The sequence below is a fragment of the Rhinoraja longicauda genome, chromosome 11 (genome assembly GCF_053455715.1).
Source record: "Rhinoraja longicauda isolate Sanriku21f chromosome 11, sRhiLon1.1, whole genome shotgun sequence".
In the NCBI taxonomy this organism is placed as follows: domain Eukaryota; kingdom Metazoa; phylum Chordata; class Chondrichthyes; order Rajiformes; family Arhynchobatidae; genus Rhinoraja; species Rhinoraja longicauda.
In genome coordinates this window covers 33,904,199-33,925,263 of record NC_135963.1, presented here as the reverse complement: position 1 = coordinate 33,925,263, position 21,065 = coordinate 33,904,199, and the positions used below count along the sequence as shown (strand labels likewise).

At 39.8% G+C, this 21,065-nt stretch overlaps 1 protein-coding gene across 2 annotated transcripts in view; it reads right to left on the bottom strand.

The window, feature by feature from the left end:
* Positions 1-3,948: 3,948 nt before the first annotated feature.
* The window catches only part of ankrd13c (ankyrin repeat domain 13C), a 37,538-nt gene continuing 20,421 nt past the window's right edge, over positions 3,949-21,065 (bottom strand). For both annotated transcript variants that reach the window (XM_078407353.1, XM_078407354.1), the window contains exons 9-13: positions 19,721-19,882; positions 14,403-14,482; positions 9,941-10,039; positions 9,379-9,479; positions 3,949-5,768 (exon numbers count right to left, since the gene is read on the bottom strand). In XM_078407353.1, the coding sequence (XP_078263479.1) occupies positions 5,638-5,768; positions 9,379-9,479; positions 9,941-10,039; positions 14,403-14,482; positions 19,721-19,882 (573 nt within the window). In that variant the 3' untranslated portion in view covers positions 3,949-5,637. The remainder of the gene's footprint in view (positions 5,769-9,378; positions 9,480-9,940; positions 10,040-14,402; positions 14,483-19,720; positions 19,883-21,065) is intronic.

The following is a 21,065-nucleotide window of genomic DNA, read 5'->3' as shown; positions in this document are numbered from 1 at the left end:
TCCAGTGTATACAAGCCTAGTCGCTCCAGTCTTTCAACATATGATAGTCCCGCCATTCCGGGAATTAACCTAGTAAACCTACGCTGCACGCCCTCAATAGCAAGAACATCCTTCCTCAAATTTGGAGACCAAAACTGCACACAGTACTCCAGGTGCGGTCTCACTAGGGCCCTATACAACTGCAGAAGGACCTCTTTGCTCCTATACTCAACTCCTCTTGTTATGAAGGCCAACATTCCATTGGCTTTCTTCACTGCCTGCTGTACCTGCATGCTTCCCTTCAGTGACTGATGCACTAGGACACCCAGATCTCGTTGTACATCCCCTTTTCCTAACTTGACACCATTCAGATAATACTCTGCCTTCCTATTCTTACCACCAAAGTGGATGACCTCACGCTTATCCACATTAAACTGCATCTGCCATGCATCCGCCCACTCACACAACCTATCCAAGTCACCCAGCAACCTCATAGCATCTTCCTCACAGTTCACACTACCACCCAGCTTTGTATCATCTGCAAATTTGCTAATGGTAATTTTAATCCCTTCATCCAAAGTAATAAAATGCTGGGTATTTTTTTTTAATAAAGTGGGTGCTTGGAATGCTGGGCCGGGGGGGACGTGGTGGAAACAGATGCACATTGGCTTTTAAATAGGTACATGGATATGAAGGGATTTAGATCATATGCAGGCAGATGAGATTAGTTTATCTTGGCATCATGTTTGGCACATCATTTTGGGCTGAAGAGCCTATTCTTGTGCTGTACTTTTGTGTTCTGGATGAACAGAAGAGTGAGTGAGAGTGGAGCTGGAGCTTCAGAACAAAGAAAATAGAATGGAGGTACAGGGTTAAGGCTAAATGTCTGAATCAACAAAATGTGATAGTTAATTGGCAGCATCTACTAGGTGAATTAGGGGCTTTTGGTTGTCAGATCCCTTTGTTATGAAAGTGGAATTTAAATCAATGACAATCAATAATTGGATACAATCAATAGTTGGATAAAAATTCTATGGTCCCGAGACAACCATTTATGAGTTATGGGAGGCAAACAGATAAAAGTAGACAGTTCCATGAACGACTTCAATGATGACAGAGACCAATAGGCAGGTTGGAGTTGTGGCATTCTTCATCTATATATGCTGATTGGTAATGCAGTTTAACCTTTTAAGGGGCACCATCATATAAATCTTGTTAAGATCACTTCATGTGTTAACAAGATGTCTGAATGGACTGAACACAAAGTTTAAGAGTCAGAGTCATACAACGTGGACGAGCTATTTGACTCACCTCCCCACAAAACATTGGGGACTCATGTTTTAACCCTATCATTCATCATTTGGCCCATATTCTTTATGCCCGGTGGCCATCTAGACTTAAAATGCTGCTAGTGACTGTTTCTTGCACTCACTCAGGCATGGGTGAAAAAACACACCCCCTTTAGATTTCTTCTAGATCCACGTCTTCTTAATTGTATCTACCTTTGTTCTAGGGAAATGTTTTCTGCAGTCTACATTATCATCAAATAGCCCTCATAATTTAATACCTTAATTATTCATGCCCCTGGATAGCCTCCTTACTCATGGGAAAACAGATCCTTCATCTCCAGTCTCTCCTTATAATTGAAACACTACATCCCAGAAACCATCCTGGTAAATCCCTGCAATGAAGAAGAATCATGCCTCTAAGCACGTCAATTTTAGTGTAACCACCACATTGGTGTCTGTACAATAATGTAAAAGGTCACACATGGACATCCTGGCCACAAAATGCAGGTCCAATGTAATCTGAAATTACCATCATGACAATTTATTCTTAATTGTCAGAAAAATAAATTGTCAGTACGATCAAACAGTACTTCCATACTAATACCCATCATAACAATTTATTCTTAATCATTAAAAATAATCAATACTATCAAAGAGTACTTCCTTACCGATAACCTGCTCATTAAAGCTCATTTTGCAGTTCTGCAAGACTACATTGTCTCTTGATTTTATTAGAACCTTGCTCCAGATTGGGAACGGTACTTATTTCCAGAAGTGAAATGAGTGACTTCTCTTGATTTCATGCCAGCATTTAATAGGGTAGAATCAAGGAGTCTGAGTAAAATTATGGGAAGTGGGAACAATTTTGCATTGAACCATTGATTAGCTATCATTGTTCACACAAAAGATAGTTTTCATTGCTAATCATATCAGCCCTAGGATTTTTCAGGGTTGTCCTAAATCTTCAGATATTTAAATTATCATTATTCCTTCATCATTCAGTGAGTAGGACTTCATCAGGACCTGCAGTGATTCCTGGACACATTTAGGCTTGGGCTGACAGCACTCATAACATACAACCAACAGGCAGAGTTCATCTTCAATAAGAGAGATTCTAATCACTAACCCTCAATATGGATCAACGTCCTCAAAAGCATTCGTAACTGCTGGGATTGTTGATCGGCTTGGACAGTGAGTAGAAGGGAGTGTTGCCACACTGTATCTCTAAACTAAACTTATTTGAAACCACTGTACAAATGTTATGACAGGAAAAGCAACTAATTGAATTTCTTAATTTTTAAAAACAGCCAAATATCTTGCAGAGATTTGAAATGGCCTGTTTGATTGACACACCATCCACAACAATGCAATTCTGGTGCAATGCAGCAATTTCCCCAAAGGTTTCTTCAACTGCACACCCCAAACACTGTTTTCTATCTCTTGCAAGTACTAGGACAGCATACATACTGAAACACTCAATCTCCAAATCACATCATCCTGAATTGGAAATACCATCCATCTTCATGATTGTTGCAAGAATGCACATGAACAATTTTGCAATCATAAAATGGAGACAGCCGAAATCAACACCAGGGAAAGGTTCAAACAGTGGCAGTTTAAAATGCAGAAACTGTTAAAAACAGCAGAGTGTGGTAATATGGCTACTGCTTAGCAACCAAAAGATAAAGGTGGCAATTGCAACCTTTCCAGATTGAGTAGGAATGATATTAAGGACATAGTGCTGTAGTTGGAGCTCCCTGATCACAGGAACAATAATACAATACATTTTCATACAGAATTAAGCAACTTTTAAAAGTATATATTTTTGTACATGGAACAGTACAGCACAAGAACAGGCATTAGGCCCACAATGTTCCAGTTTAGTTTATTATTGTTACGTATACCAAAGTACATTGAAAAACTTTTGTTTGCATGGCATCCAGTCAATAAGACAAACATGATTACAAATCAAGTTATCCATAGTGTACATATAAATGATACAACTTTTAGTGCAAGATAATTCTGATAAAGTCCAATTATAGTCAGTTCAAAGGTCTCCAATTAAGTAGATGGAAGGTCAGGACCACACTCAAGTTGATGAGAGGACTGTTTAGTTGCCCGATTACAGCTGGGAAGAAACTATCCCCAAATCTGGAGGAATGCTTTTTCAAACTTCTGTACCCATTTAAAAGCCTCTTAAATGCCAGTATCATATCTGCCTCCACCACTACCCCTGGCAATGCATTCCAGGCTCCCAACACAATGTAGTGGATTACCTCTTCCAAATTGTATGTTAGTATCAAAGGGATGCATACAACTATTCATAGAATTTTACAGTACTCTCTTCCCCATTAGGAAAGGCTGTTAGCATTCATTCATATCCCTCCATCAAACCACTTTGTACCTGGTATCCCTTTCCCAGATTCAGTGGGTTAATTGGGTTCAATTAAGAAAAAGAAGCAACAGGAAAGTCTAATTATATAATTTTAATGGTAAATACAATTTAGGAAATTTAGGAATTACAATCAGGAAGATACAATTAGACTTAGAAGAGAAAAAACTCAAAATGAATCATAACCGAACAAGTCTTTTATAGTAACAATAGTTACTAAATTATTGTTAATTTTTCAGTCTTTATAAAACTAAAAACAATTTAAAGAAAACAAGTACAAATGCGCTGGATTTTGAACTATATTTATTTGTACAAAGTACATTTGGTAAACAACTTTATGCTAGTTTATCATATCAATACCTCAAGATACTGATATATATATATATGATACTTTTTCTTTAAAAACTCTAATCGTCCAATTTAATATTTTCATATCATGACATGTGTATTCATTGCTTCATGCTCCCATTTTTGTTAGCATTAAGGAAAGTCTCCGATAATTGTTGAAATGTTAATTTTACACAATCTTTCAAGTAGAGTACAATAAAATTCCCTGCAATTAACTTGTGATGTCTAAGACTTGAAGGGAATTGCAAACCTCAAGGTCAGCAGTCATGAATAAGACATGTAAATCAATTACAAGAAATGACAACTCAGGCTATAAATGAGTCACATCACTCTGTTCCACAAGTGAGGTAGCCTTCAGACAGTTCTCACTTGGATAGTCCTACTTCGACTTTCAACATGGTTATACAAGCATTAAATTTTAAAACAGAGAAGTTTTTTTTTTTAAAGTAGTTTAATTTGTAGTTATATACAGTGCATTAATTAAATGAATAATTCTGTTCACCACAAAACAACTGTTTGAATGAACAGTAACTGCAAAACATTGTGGATTTATTCTATTAGTTTTTAAAAACATTTTATACAAAAAATACTTCAAAATTGTGTAGATTGAGTATCGAACATGACACCATTTCTCATCAGCTGAGGCCTACCTGTGTGTTTGACACAAGGTTTTCCCCATGTGGAAGATGTTAGGAATCGTCAATTGTATTCAACAGAAATTGACTGGCCACTTGTCTTTTCACTAGGGATAAATATTGTCAGGCATAGCCAAACAATGTTGTACTACTTTACACCTGAACAGACCTCAAAATCTTACTGTAAATTCCATGCTATTCCAGTTGAAGCAATGGAATATTTATAATATGCTTTAGCAAGTACCACCACTTTGAAATCTTACTGATACTGTATGCACAATGGTTTTTATACAGTATTCAGTTGCATTGAAACGGTTTCCCTTATGGAATCACCTAATTAAAATAAAGTTCAACTTGGAATTGTAGAATACAAACCGTTTCCTTCTCTGAACAGTCATACAGTGTGAATAATGTTCCCTCTAACATTGTGGGTTACTCTTTCGAAACCTAGCATTTCAATTTGCGATACTTATAAAACTAAATTAATGTAGTTACAATAGCGTTTAAGATCATAAAAGGGTACACAAAATCTAGTATACAAATAAATATCAAAATTGTAACAGCAAACCTATTCTGGAAACAAATGACGCAGCAGAGTGATATTTTGGAAGTTACTGGTATGTATTCCATAATCGTTTTTTCTTTTCATTTAGCCAATTTTTGAAGGTGGATTACTTCAAAGTAATAACCTTTGAAATTTATAGCAACCAAATGATAGATATATGCATGTACACATTTATGAAAGTGAAGAGTTATTTTACAAATAGAACATTTTGAATTTAAGGTCAGGAATTTAATAAAAGGATTTTTCCAAATCAACGAAAAAGCCGTATAGTCTATTTCTGTAAGACTCTCCCATTTAGGAATGTTCCAAAGTTTTTCCAAGTGACATCATTATATCACCAAGGAAGAAAGATGTTAAACTTGTGAAGGGGGAAAATAAGCACACAGCACCGAACACTTCTCATCATCCGACCGTAACCAGGCAGCCAGATCAAAGTTCAGGGAAGCGGCTGGGGTCTTCACTATAGTCTCTTGGAATATTGAAGATTGATTCATCAAACCCGTCATAGCGGAATTCCTGAAATGTCACAGTGGCAGTGATGGTTGGAAACACGGGTATGTCTAGACATTGGGAGAAAAGTCAGATTAGATCACGTTGATCCTACATTGTTCTTTCCAAACTGGTTATTTCCATCAAATGGTTTTATTATTACTTTATTTTCATTGTACATCATTATGTTTTGGAATAAATGTTACCATTTTAAATGGGAAGTTACAGACCATATCAAATATTGATTTTAATTCATTCAAGAACAAAATTAAAAATAAGCTTTTCCGCACCAAATATCACCATATTAAATTAGGTGAAATTCTCTGATGCCAATACTCTTAGATTTTTCTTGTCCATTGCTTTTGGATAGCCTTAAATACTTACCTGACAAGCATCAGGCAACTCAGTAAGAATAGAATGTTGCACTAGAGAAACAATCCATTCAGCCAATAAAATTCTTGGCCTTTGTTATATTTCAATCCTTACTTAGTACTGCCAACAAATTCACCGTCAGTTCATCTTAAATAAAATGTAGGAGAATTGTATGGCAGCATGATAGCTAGTGGCCAGTGCATGGAACAATAGTTCTGTGTGGCATTTCCTAGGATAACCAGCAAAACCAAAAGATACTGGAGGAACAGAGCAGATCAGGCAGCATCTGGGAAGGCAGAAGAGCTAGTCAATGATCCCTGTTGCAGGGTTTTGACACAAAAAGTTGACCATCCCACTGCTCCCCAACCATTTGAGTTCCTTCAGCAGTTTGTTGCTTGCTCCAGATTACAGCATCTGTAGTTTTGTGCGTCTGAACTCTTTCATAAGTTATAGGAGCTGAATTAGGCTATTCAGCCCATCAAACCTCCTCCACCATTCAATCATGGCCGATCTATCTTTCCTTCTCAACCCCATTCTCCTGTCTTCTCTCCATAACCCCTGATAACATTACGAATCAAGAATCTGTCAATCTGCACTTTAAATGACTTGGCCTGTTGAATTCATTGTGGCAATGAATTCAACAGATTCGCCAACCTTAGACTGAAATTCCTCCTCACCTTTCTAAAGCTACGTCTGTTATTCTAAGGCAATGGCCTGTGGTCCTAGACTCTCCCAATAGTGGAAACATCCTCTCCACATCCACTCTATCAAGGCTTTTCACTATTCGGCAATTTTCAATGAGGTCCCCCCTCATCCTTGTAAACTTCAGTGATTACAGGCCCAGTATCATCAAATGCTTATCATATGTTAACCCAATCACTCCTGGGACCATTCTTGTAAACCTCTGGTGAACCCTCTCTAAAGGTGGCACATGGGGATATGGGGTCCAAAACTACACGCAATACTCCAAATGTGGTCTGACTAGTGCCTTAAAAAGTTTCAGCATTACATCCCTGTTTTTATATTCTAGTCCTCTCAAAATAAATGCTAGCATTGCATTTGCCTTCCTTACTATCTGTTTTTATATTCTAGTCCTCTCAAAATAAATGCTAGCAGTGCATTTGCCTTCCTTACTACTGATTTGACTTGCAAATGAAGTTTTTGGGAATCCTGTACCAGCACTCCCAAGTCCCTTTGCACCTCCGATTCCTGAATTCTCTCTCCATTTCGAAAATAGTCTATGCTTTTATTCCTACTATCAAAATGCATGACACCACACTTTGCTACGCTGCATTCTACCTGCTACTTCTTTGCCCACTCCTTCCGTGCGTACCTGCTTTCTCTACACTACCTGTACCTCCACCCATTTTCATATTACTGCAAACATGGCCACAAAGCCTTCCATTCACTCATCTAAATCATTAATAAACAACGTGAAGAATAGCGACCCCAACAGCGACCCCTGCGGAACACCACTAATCACGCAGCCAACCACAAAAAGCCCCCTTTATTGCCGTTCTTTGCCTTCGGCCATCCAGCCAACCTGCTAGTATCTACCCTCTGATAACATGGACTCTCATCATCTTTAGCAGCCTTACATGTGGGCACCTTATCAAAGGGCTTCTGAAAATCAAGATAAACAACATCAATAGACAATAGGTGCAGGAGTAGGCCATTTGGCCCTTCGAGTCAGCACCACCATTCAATGTGATCATGGCTGATCATTCTCAATCAGTACCCCGTTCCTGCCTTCTCCCCATACCCCCTGACTCCGCTATCCTTAAGAGCTCTATCTAGCTCTCTCTTGAATGCATTCAGAGAATTGGCCTCACTGCCTTCTGAGGCAGAGAATTCCACAGATTCACAACTCTCTGACTGAAAAAGTTTTTCCTCATCTCTGTTCTAAATGGCCTACCCCTTATTCTTAAACTATGGCCCCTGGTTCTGGACTCCCCCAACATTGGGAACATGTTTCCTGCCTCTAACGTGTCCAACCCCTTAATAATCTTATACGTTTCGATAAGATCCCCTCTCATCCTTCTAAATTCCAGTGTATACAAGCCTAGTCGCTCCAGCCTTTCAACATACGACAGTCCAGCCATTCCGGGAATTAACCTAGTAAACCTACGCTTCACGCCCTCAATAGCAAGAATATCCTTCCTCAAATTTGGAGACCAAAACTGCACACAGTACTCCACGTGTGGTCTCACATCCACTGACTCTCCTTTGTCTACCTGCTATTTACTTCCTCAAAGAATTCCAACAGGTTCATCAGGCAAGATCTCTCTTTCACAAAACCATGCTGACTTCGGCCTATTTTATCATGTGCTTCTAAGTACTCAGAAACCTCATCCGTTATAATGGACTCTAAAATCATACCAACCACTGAAATCAGGCTAACCAGCCTATAGTTTCCACTCTTCTGCTTCGCTCCCTTCTTGAACAGTGGAGTAATATTTGCAATTTTCCAATTGTCTGGAACAACTCCTGCCTACAGTGATTCTTGAAAGATCACTACTAATGCCTCCACAATCTCTAAAGCCACCTCTTTCAGCACCCTGGTGTGCAGTCCAGCCGGTCCAAGTGGCTTATCCACCTTCACAGTGGTTTAGCAAATTAAATACATAGTTGGGACTTTGTTTCTCTATAGAGCATCGTATTTCTAAATCTTGAATTTTCTTAACATCCCTCCATGTTTAAACACATTTCTAATATATTTACAGCAGCTCGGCAGAAACTCAAGAAAATTCAGGAACAACTTCCAGCATGACTCCAATCTTTTTAAAACTAAAAGTATCTCTCCTGAATTTTTAATTTAATTAAAATAAAATCCAATGAACATACAGCAGACAGAGAGATTAGAGAGATTTAACAATTACAAAATGACAGGTATCAGATACAATCGATTCATCTAGGCCAAAATGTTTGAATTATTTTGCAATAAAAGATAATATTCAATGGAACCTCCAATGCAAATCAGACAAGCATTAGCATAGTAGTGAAGGAAATTTAATACATCAATGCATACACTCAAAATTTCAGAGCTGAAAGTATAGTATAGTCGAGGGAGTTTTGTTATTTCCTAATACCATTTGAAACCATGGAAATAAACTTCCAACACCACACTCTCCAAGACAGTTTTAGATATTACTGTTGGTCAATTTGATGGTTTGTTATCATCTCAAACCTAATTCCACATTACCAGTTGTGAAATTATTACTGAATGGAAAATATGCCCTGAACAATCCAAATTCCTGGTTTTGTTCATCTAGTAAACCAGCATTTCTTCACATTACCAAGACTGCTTACCTAGTTTAACAGGAAATCCTGGTGGAAGTTTCATCTGAACAAATTCTCTGAGTTTATTAAAGTGCTTGAAGGGTGCTATGACCTCTAAAACATTCAGTAATCTATTGATAAGAGACCAAAACAATGAAAAAATTAGGAAACATAAATTGTTAGCATTAAAGTGGAAAAGAAAAAACCTGAATTGATTCTATATAACCGTCACGCAAACATTTGATATCGTGTGCCAATATCCACATAGAACAAGCTTACAAACAATTGAAAAACTTGTTTAATATATGGACTTTTTAAATCATTTTGATCAATTTAATACATAATTTTGTTAGAGGACAGGAATGGGAAAAAATTATACAGTACCTTTACTTTGGTGAAAGTAAAGTTATTTTACCAAATATATTCTCTAAATTAACTATGCCAACCAACAGCTGGAATGTTTTGGAAATTTAAATTTTTATAGAATCAAATTTTCATTTTGCCATTTCTCTGTACACATATTTCAATTGCAAATATGATTTGTGCATTTATAAAGTTTTCAACCTTTATACATCCACACAAGGCTACTCACGAGTCAATGCCCAGAGGAAACTCTTGGCTCATGGCTATTGTGGCTTTGAATATCTTTTTGCTCTCTTTGCAGACTAGTTCTCGTCCAAGATGTGGAGCCCTAAATGGAAATTGAAGTTGTATTTAATCACCATTTATTTCAGATTAATTATACTTCCATATCCAATTCAAGTGATCTTAAATAGACACCATGTACTGGTGGAATTTAACGGGTCAGGCAGCATCTCTAGAGAAAAAAGATGGGTGACGTTTCCTGTTAGGACTCTTCTTCAGACCAAAACATAGTCAAAAAGTGAAATGCTTGGCTTAAAAATAGCATCAGAAAGCCTGCAGTTTGTTAAAACAACGTGAACATATGGACAGATTTAATGCAGAATATCCCAAATTACTATTCCCTGAAATCTCTGCTTCTCCACTTTCTACCTAAACGATTCAATGTCAGATGCAAAAATCAAAATAAATTTCAAATAGAGTTCCTTGGATTAATTATTATTGAAGCAAATGTGTATTCTGTAGTAATTTATATTTAACAATTAACAGGTATAACAGGTATAACAGAGCTTTATTTGTCGTTCGGTACCGAAGTACCGAACGAAACTACATAGCAGTCATAGAAAAAGAAAAAAAAGAACACAAGACACATAACCCCAACACAAACGTCCATCACAGTGACTCCAAACACCCCCTCACTGTGATGGAGGCAACAAAACTTCCCCTCTCTTCCCCACGCCCACGGACAGACAGCTCGTCCCCGACCGACCCGCACAGTCCCCGCACCGGGCGCTGAAACGTCTCGCGGCCGAACCGGGCGATGAAAGGCCCGCGACCAAGCCTTGCGCAGCTAAGTCCCGCAGCCGAGCCGCACCAGCGGTGAAAAGTCCCGCAGCCGAGCCGCACCGGGCGGTGTTAAGTCCCGCAGCCGAGTTGCACCGGGCGGTGTTAAGCCCCGCAACCGAGCTGCACCGGGCGGTGTTAAGCCCCGCAGCCGAGCTGCACCGGGCGATGTTAAGTCCCGCAGCCGAGTTGCACCGGGTGGTGTTAAGCCCCGCAGCCGAGCTGCACCGGGCGGTGTTAAGTCCCGCAGCCGAGTTGCACCGGGCGGTGTTAAGTCCCGCAGCCGAGTTGCACCGGGCGGTGTTAAGCCCCGCAGCCGAGTTGCACCGGGCGGTGTTAAGTCCCGCAGCCGAGTTGCACCGGGCGGTGTTAAGCCCCGCAGCCGAGTTGTACCGGGCGGTGTTAAGCCCCGCAGCCGAGTTGTACCGGGCGGTGTTAAGCCCCGCAGCCGAGCTGCACCGGGCGGTGTTAAGCCCCGCAGCCGAGCTGCACCGGGCGATGTAAGTCCAGCGGCCAAGCCGCGCCGGGATGTAAAGTCCAGCGGCCGAGCCGCACCGGGGGATGTTAGGCCCCGCAGCCGAGCCGCACCCCGCGCCGTGAGGAAGAGAAAAGTTCCCCACACCCACCCACCCACACCCACCACCACCACCCCCTCCCACACATACACAACCAAAAAATATATATATAAAAATCATCCCAACACCGACACTCAACAAAAAAAAGACGGACAGACTGCTAGTCAGCCGCTGCCGTTAGGCGCCGCCACACTAACCAGAGTTCTAAAATTTGCTGGTCTTCATGCCATGATAGCCTTTGTATTTTTATTTTACTGATGACGCCCATTTCTATGCAATACATTAAGTTCCCCTTGCTAAACATGTTAAAAAATGCGGGAATGTCAATGAAGGGTGTCAGAAGAGATCAATTTAGTTTAAGGTCATTTTTGTGCTGTGATAGATGCAGGAATTCAAACTGGGATTTGCAGCAAAAGCAGACAAAAACTTGGGAGGCTTCCACACTTAAGGATGTTGCAGTGGAAAAAGATGATTGCTGAAGGGACATTAGTTTGATAAAACTCCTAGCATGGACTCTTGAGAGGTGGGGGGGGGGGGTGGCAGGGCAGGGAGGAGGGATGGATTGTAACCACAATGGTTTTGTAAATGGGAAAAGAGGTGGTACCCAAGAAAAATAAACTACAATTTAAGATAGCATGGGGCAGATATTTTTTTAAAGACAACATTGGGTGAACATAACCTCACAGAAAATAGCATCAACAGCTAAACAGATCACAATTTTGCAGCAGTAGGCATCTATTTTCATTTTGGTTTGAAAGAGTCATGGTAATAGGACAGGCAGTTGAAGTGAGGAGAATATGTTAAAGGCTAGCTATTGCTTCCAATGTAATCTTAGTGCAAGCAATTTTGGCAGGAAATTTAAATGTTGAAGTTATCATTAGCAGAATAGGCAAGAACAAACCATGGACCAAGAAGTGGTTAATAGGCTGAAGATGGAGGGCATGATTAAATAGCTCATTCACAGTTTGAGGTTGTAACCTGAAAATTGTGTTGCATTTACAGTTGTTTATACTTTATATTAATGATTTGGATTAGGGGACCAACACTATATTTTTTGTTTGCTTGTGTTACACTCCCCTAATCCAAATTATTAAACATTGATTGTAGTGAGAATTGTTAGGATGCAGCATAAAACTTAAAGGGAATATCGACTGAGTGAATGAACAGGGACATCAGACTGAATATAAATGTGGAAAAAGTTCAAATTGTCTACTTTGCTGAAAAACAAAACAAAACATGGTGATAGATCAAAAATTATTGGTGTTCAAAGGAAATTAGGTGGAATAGTAGACAAATCACTTGCAGTTAACTTGATGGTACAATAAGCAATTATGCAAACAAATTTATTGAGCTTAACTGCAAGAGAATTTGCATACAAGTGGAAAGAAACCTTACAGAGCCTGGATGCGACTGCACCTAGATTCTTGTTGACAGATCTGGCTTCCCTACCCAAGGATCTAATTGTGATAGCGGGAACATAATGAAGCTTCACCAGAATGATTCCAAGGATGGGATGTATATTTTCTTTTAACTGCTCACTGAACAGGAATATGTCTGAAGAAGGGTCTCAACCAGAAAAGTCATCCGTTTCTTTTCTCCAGGGTTGCCGCCTGACCTGCTGAGTTACTCCAGCTGCTTGTGTCTGTTTTAGGACTATGTCAGCTCCACATACTACGCCACCATGTTCCTATACCAGGTATTAACTGAGTAATATTGGAGTGAATTTCATGCAATTCCTGAAATAACATAGAAAATAGGTGCAGGAGTAGGCCATTCAGCCCTTCGGGCCAGCACCACCAATCAATATGATCATGGCTGATCATTCAAAATCAGTACCCTGTTCCTGCTTTCTTCCCATATCCCTTTAATCTGTTAGCCCTGAGCTATATCTAACTCTCTCTTGAAAACATCCAATGCATTGGCCTCTACTGCTTTCTGCAGCAGCGAATCCCACAGATTCACAACTCTCTCGGTGAAAACGTTTTTCCTCATCTCAGTCCTAAATGGCCTACCCCTTATTCTTAAACTGTGACCCCTGGTTTTGGACTCCCCAACAGGAGAAACATTTTTCCTGCATCTAGCCTGTTCAATCCCTTAAGATGTTCCTATTAGATCCCCTCTCATCCTTCCAAATTCCAGTAAATATAAGCCCACTCGATCCATTCTTTCATCATATGTCAGTCCCGCCATTCCGGGAATTAACCTGGTGAACCTACATTGCACTCCCTCAATAGCAAGAATATCCTTCCTCAAATTTGGAGATCAAAACTGCAAACAATACTCCAGGTGCGGTCTCACTAGGGCCCTGTACAACTGCAGTAGGACCTCCTTCATCCTATACTCAAATCCTCTTGCTATGAAGACCAACATGCCATTTGTTTTCTTCACTGCCTACTGTACCTGCATGCTTACATTCAGTGACTGATGTAAAAAGACAACCAGGTCTCGTTGAACCTCCCCTTTTCCTAATCTGACACCATTCAGATAATAACCTGCCTTTTTGTTCTTGCCACCAGTGGATAACCTCACATGTATCCACATTATACTGCATCTGCCACGCACCTGTCCACTTTGGTGGGCAACTGTGGTGTTGCTTTTTATTTTCAACCATATCTTTATATTCAGGAGATTGACACAAAATCTTGTTGACACAAAACAAATCTTTGAAACTTGCTATTATTCATCTATGATATGCCGATTGTGTAACACAAATTGAACAGGAAACACTGCCAACAAATTCCTGAACCAATCACCTTTCTCACACCCATTGCCATGTACGATAATTCTATCTCATTTCGTTAATCTATGAAACTACTTCACATTGCACTACAATCTTTGCACCGTTTTGCGGTTTTGGACTTATAATTTTATCTATCATTATCATGGAATTGCTGATACGTTTCAGATGAACAATTTCATTGCAATCTAGTGCATATGACAAACAAATCAAACTTTTAATGCCTTTGTCAAGATATGGATTAGAATCAAAGGCCAAAGGTGTTGTTTCATGATGAAAACAATATACATTGCTACCAGTGATTACACAGTACTTACTTTCCAGATTCTGCCGAGATGTACTCTTCCCAAGTGATTGTATTGGCGGGGGGAGCACTGAGTGACTGTCTTCGAACAGGCTGAAAGGGGAGAAATGTAGATTTAAAGTTTAATATCAATCGAAAATTTCAAAATTATTACAACGTGGGAAGTTTAAACTCATTAGGTCTATAACAGTACTTTGTAAGAGCAATCCAACTAGCCTCACACCTCTGCACCCTTGCCGCGGCCTTGCAAATTCTTTCCTTTCAGATATTTTCCCCACTCCCTTAATTAAATTAATCACAAAACTAATCCATATCCAAATGCAGCAAACCCTAGTCAGATTGAAGCTTTGACAGATAAGTGGCAATTAACATTTGTTTCATAAAAATGTCACGGTATTAACAACTTCAACGGAGATTAATTATCCACTTTAGATTTTTAATAACATTACTATTACCAATTTCTTCATCATCAACATCATTGAGAGATTACCACCGACTAGAAACTGAACTGGAACCAGTCACATAAATAGCTTGGTTCCAAGAATAGATCAAAAAGCTGGGTTCTCTGCACTAGTCACTCACCTCTCGATTAAACAGAACCTTTCCATGTACCAAGGCACAGTAAAAACTTTGTTTTTAGTGCAATCCAGGTAAATCATACTATACGAAGACTGGAGGGTGGCAAATGTTGTGCCTCTATTTAAGAAGGGCTGCAAGGAAAAGTCTGGGAACTACGGACCAGTGAACCTAACATCTGTGGTCAGAAAATGACTAGAGAGTATTCTGAGGGATAAGATATATGTGCCTTTAGATGGATAAGGGCGAATTTGGGATAGTCAGCAAGGTTTAGTACGTGGGAGGGTGTGTCTCACAAATCTGATTAGGGCCGAGCTGTAGACATTGTATATATGGATTTCAGCAAGACATTTGACAAGATTCCACATGGTAAGCTGCTTTGGAAGGTTGTTTGCATGGGATCCAAGGAGAGAAAGCCAAATGAATAGAAAATTGGTTTCATGGAAGGAAGCAGAGGGTGATGGTGGAAGGTTGTTTTTCGGACTGGAGGGCTGTGACTCATGGTGTACCTCAGGGTTCGATGCTTGACCCATTGCTAAACGTACAAGGCATGAAGACGTACTGGTTTGTGGGTTAATTCGCTTTGGTGAAATTGTAATTTGTCCTTAGTGTGTAGGATAGTGCTAGTAGACGGGGTGATCTCAGTGGACCGAAGGGCTTGTTTCTGTGCTGGATCACTAAACTTTTAATCTCCTTCTTGTGGTCTGTTTGTTCAAGATCAGGCCAGTAGTAGTGTAATCGGCAAACTTATAAATGCAGTTAAAGCATAGTTTGGCCACATAGCCGTGAGCATATAGGAGGTATAGTAAGGGGCTGAGTTAGGAGCCTTAAAGGGCACCAGTGTTGAGAATTATTGTGAAGGATGTTTTGTCATCTATCCTTACTAATTGCAGTCTACGGCTCAGGAAATCAAGGATCCAATTACAGGGAATGTTGCCGAGTCCTAGGTCCAATAGCTTGGAGAAGGAGTTTGTTTGATGTTTAAGGAGGGGCTATAGTCAATAAATAATAATTTGACATAGGCGTCCTAAGGAAGTGGGAACCATAGACTGGTGTAGGGAGAGGTTAAAGATATCTGAGAATACTCCTGTAAACTGATTTGTACAGTGTTTGAAGTGGAATTTTAGATCTGTACATCATAAAACTAACAGAACTGCTGATCATGACACACACACATTAGGTTAAGACCAGAAAAGATGAATGTGCCAGCTAATGTATAAATTCGTTCAGTGGCAAAGTCTGCTATGAACAAAGAAAAATTGAAAGTATTTCAGTCACAGCTCACCTAAACTTGAAAAACATAATCTTAACTACAGTCATCATGATGGCAAATATATTAATGGAACATTTAGATATTTAGTCATTGGAATTTCAAATTTTGTTTATTATTAAATTCTTACAAAATTAAACAGCGAAGACATTTTTCTCAACTTAATTGCTTTCTGAAATTAATGAACGAAATGCAAATAATGTCTGCATGCGTGCTGTAGACTTGTAATGGCTAATTAATTAACCATACATACCATGACCACACAATATTCTCTTTAGAAAATGTACCAATCTTTGAAGAATAGTTCAACCACCTAGAGATCAAGCTATTCTTTAAGAACATTACTCCAAATATTTCATTTTCATTATCTCAACTGACACTCAGTTAACTAAGCAGACAAATCAATTTAGGAGAGTAGATAAACTAACAATCTGGGCTGATAAAATACATGCAGCCTAAAATTCAAAAGTAGAAAACTTAATTTGTGCCTCATATGTATTTCAAATTCACCAAAAATACTAAACATACTATAGATTAGAGTATACAGAAAGGAAACAATGTTGTCATGTTGATTCTGACAAGCCATGTTGAGGAGCCAGCGCTGCCGTCGCAGCTGCGGCTTGCCTGCAGTCCGTCTGTCTTTTGTGTTTTTTGTTGTTTTTGTCTCAATTGTAGTGTTAATATGATGTAGTGTTGTATGTTATGTTTTGGGGGGGGGGGGGGGGGTGGGAGGGAACGGGAACTGTAACTGTAACATTCTCTCTCCAGAACGGAGACGCGACCTTTGTTCTGTGCCGTGTCTCCGTTCCCGTTGCGGCCTACCACCGGCCATGCACCTGGGACCACCTGGGTCTCTGGTTCGCAGAGCCCGCGGTCCGGACTCACCACCTGCGGCGCTGGCTGCCTGCGAATGCTGCGGGAACGGCTGCGACTCGTCTCCGGAGGCTCCGGCGCGGGCCGCGTGGACGTCGGAAGCCCGCAGGCCCCTGGATGGGGGCCGACATCGGGAGCTCCGGCAGCGGCAGAGGCAATGTGTTCGCCCGCCCCGAATCGCGGGGCTTGGGTTGGCCCGCCACGGACCTTTCACCATCCGGCGCGGCCTGAAATAGGCCGCGGGATTTTTTTTCACCGCCTAGCGGGGGCTTCAATATCGGGAGCCCCGACCGCCCCAACGAGGCAACTCCAACAGCCTGACCGCGGGACAAGACGGCAGGGAAGAGAAAAAGACATTCTGGCCTTCCATCACAGCGAGGAGGGACTGGAGGAGACTCACTGTGATGGATGTTTCTTTTTGTTTGGTGTTAGTTGTGATTGTATGTGTTATTGCATTTTTATTGATTAATCTTATTGGTCTTATTGTTCAACTGCGGGTAATGTTTCATTTTACTACACATTTATGTGTATGTAACAAATAAACGACTATTGACTATTGACTATTGAATATCAACATCTGACATGTTGATGTTTATGTTGTCCAAGTGATTCTAAAATGTACTTCAATTGCAACAGGTTTAGGCTCAATATAAAACTTTCAGAGAAATTTGCTTGTATTCATTGGTGGGCATATTCACATGCATAAAACCAAGCTTAGGCAGATATAAGCCAGCTCAATCAAACAGCTGCAGAAGTGCAAAGATGTGCTCTTTGCTTCCCCAGCTGCTTTAGTCCTTCATATTCATTTGTCTATGCAGATTTTGCTGACTCAAATTGGAATTTCAAACTACAAGTCATACATTACTGATCTCATACCATGCTTCCACCTATCATCTAATTCTCATCACCTCACATTTGTGAAGATTTAAATCTAACTCCTCGTCAAGATTTAAATCTATAATTTGTAACCAAGCCACCCAATTGCCTTGTATCTTGCAATGACAAACAACCACTACATTTTTGGGTGTAAATCCTTTAGGATGATACATTAAAGCAAGGCTCATCTGCTCTCTCTGGTGAATGCAAATGGTCCTGTGACACTAATTCTCTTCCGCTAGTAGGTTTGAGCACAAGAGTATCCAGATCTTAGAACATCCAAGTAAACACCCGGACAGGTAGCATCTAATACATCCAGGCACAAAAGAATTTTTGTATTTTAACTTTTCTCATATTAATCCAGAGTGATGCAGAATGTAATGATCGGTGATGATAGGGAAGGGAGGGGACAAGATCCTTTGCAACAAATTGACAAGATATTTTAAACTAATTTCTTACAATAAAAAGGATGTTTGTAAAAGGTGCACACCCTCAGCTTTGAAGTGAATCAATTTAAAATCTATTATTTCTGCAAATTATTAGTAAAATACAAGGATACGAATTGGTAAGGTTATTTACAAATAGTATCAAATTATCATGCACTGTTTTTCTTGTCACCCACCATATATACTATAAAAACATATCCATTAGACTCCTATTTATCAGGCATAGCCCGACCTTCAAGACCATAATCCCATCCAAATTCATCACCAAAATCCCAGACCTAGGACTCAGCCATTGGATCCTGGACTTTCTGAACCACAGACCACTATCAGTGAGAATACACTGACAGCGACACCACCTACTCCAAAATAATTCTCAACATCACTGCCCCACAATGATGCGTTCTGTCTTTTTTCGACACTGCATGACACTGGTAGGCCAAATCACAAACAATGATGAGATAGAGTACGGGAAAGAGACAGAGACTTAGTAATAGTGTCAGGACAATAACCTCTCCTGCAATATCAGTAAGGCAATGGAACTAGTTATCGACTTCAAGCAGCATGGTGGAGTTCATTTTCCCAATCAGCATCAATTATGCCGAAGTGGAAATAGCTGATCCTTGGCATTAATATTACCAAAGATCTGTCGTGAACCAACCACATTCATGCGACAGCCAAGGCAGCACACCAACACCTCTTCTTTCTGTGAATGTCTCCAATGACCCTTATAAATTTCTTGATGCCCATAGAACACATACTGTTTGGTTGCATCACAGCTCTGCACAAGACCCCAAGAAATTGCAGAGTTATAGAAGACTTCCCATCATTGACTCCATCCACACCTCACGCTGTCTCAGAAAAGCAGCCAACATAATCAAAAACTTGTCCCACCCCTGTTATTCTTCCTTCTCCATGCTCTTGTCCGGTAAAATGTACAGAAGCTTGGATTGTGGATTCCATTGTGAACACTGGACTTTATCTATGGAACTGATGTGCTACAATGCTGAGAACAATATTCTGTACACTGCATCTTCCCGTTTGTACGATCTATTGTACTTGAGTATATCTGATCTATATGGATAAGCCTTTCATTGTACCACTGAACACATGACAATACTAAACCTAAACCACCAAATGTTATTTCTGGGCACTTCTAACAAAATCAAATTAATTCCACTCTGATTAAGTGGTTTGCTACTTAAAACCCAAATTACTTATTCACAAGTTTGAAGACATGGGAGAATTACCAGATTTGCTTTTACTTACCACTCAAAAAAGTATCAAACCTACCTCAAAACTTTGCTCCATTAAATTTCCTCCTTTGCTCAGACTTTCCATTATAGCTTTATTTCTTAGAATATCCTCTTCACTGAGGTGCTCGCGTCGTTTTCGAGATTCCAAAACAAGGCCATTTACAGAGTAAAAATCTGCCAAGAAATTCCCAACTCGCTCCTATGGAAGTAATTTTCCCAAAATTAGTCAGCAGTCCTATTTTATCAATTGCACAGCATCATATTTAAATAAGATCAAGGGAAAGGCAAAATGCTATCTTACGATTAGAATTGGTAGAGCAAAGAATATGTTAAAAAAAGGTACTATTATTCAAATAATCTTTTCTCATTCCATACCTTAATCTATATATTATTCATAAAATTGCAATCGCACTTCTGTTCTTACAATCACAGCCAAAGATATATAGTTCAACAGGGCCCTGGTGAGACCGCACCTGGGTATTGTGTGCAATTTCAGTCTCCTAATTTGAGGAAGGACATTACTGCTATTGAGGGTGTGCAGCGTAGGTTCACCAGGTTAATTCCCAGGATGGCGGGACTGACAAATGATGAAAGAATGGGTCGACTGGACTTGTATTCACTGGAATTTAGAAGGATGAGAGGGGATCTTATAGAAACATATAAAATTCTTAAAAGATTGGACAGGCTAGTTGCAGGAGAAATGTTCCCGATGTTGGGTGAGTCCTGAACCAGGGGTCACAGTTTAAGAATAAGGGGTAGGCCATTTAGGACTGAGATAAGGAAACAGTTTTTCACCCAGAGAATTGTGAATCTGTGGAATTTTCCACAGAAGGCAGTGGAGGCCAATTCAGTGGATGTTTTCAAGAGAGAGATTTAGCTCTTAGGGCTAAAGGAATCAAGGGATATGGGGAAAAAGCAGGAACGGGGTACTGATTTTAGATGATCAGCCATGATCATATTAAATGGTGGTGCTGACTCGAAGGGCTGAATGGCCTTCTCCTGCACCTATTTTTCTATGTTTCCATATCTGTTCTAGTCCCGTTAAAAGTAATCTCAGTTTTAAAAAATCATTGATTTTAAGACCATTAAAATGCCTATTCATAACTGCAATTTCCTCCAGCACAATAGTCTTGTTGGGTTCCTTCCATTCGGGCCTCATCATGCCTTCAATAATTTTTAAACTCTAAAATGTCCTCGCTTCCCTCTTTTACGTCATTTCTCAAAAGATTTGTGTCAAATTAATTCTGCTAATTGTCCTGCAAAGAGCATTATGACATTTTACATTAAGGACGCTGCAGAAATACAAGCTGTTGTTAGGTCAATGCCTTTTTTTATTATGCAGAAAAGAAAATCCTATCATCAAAGAACAAAATGTAGATTAA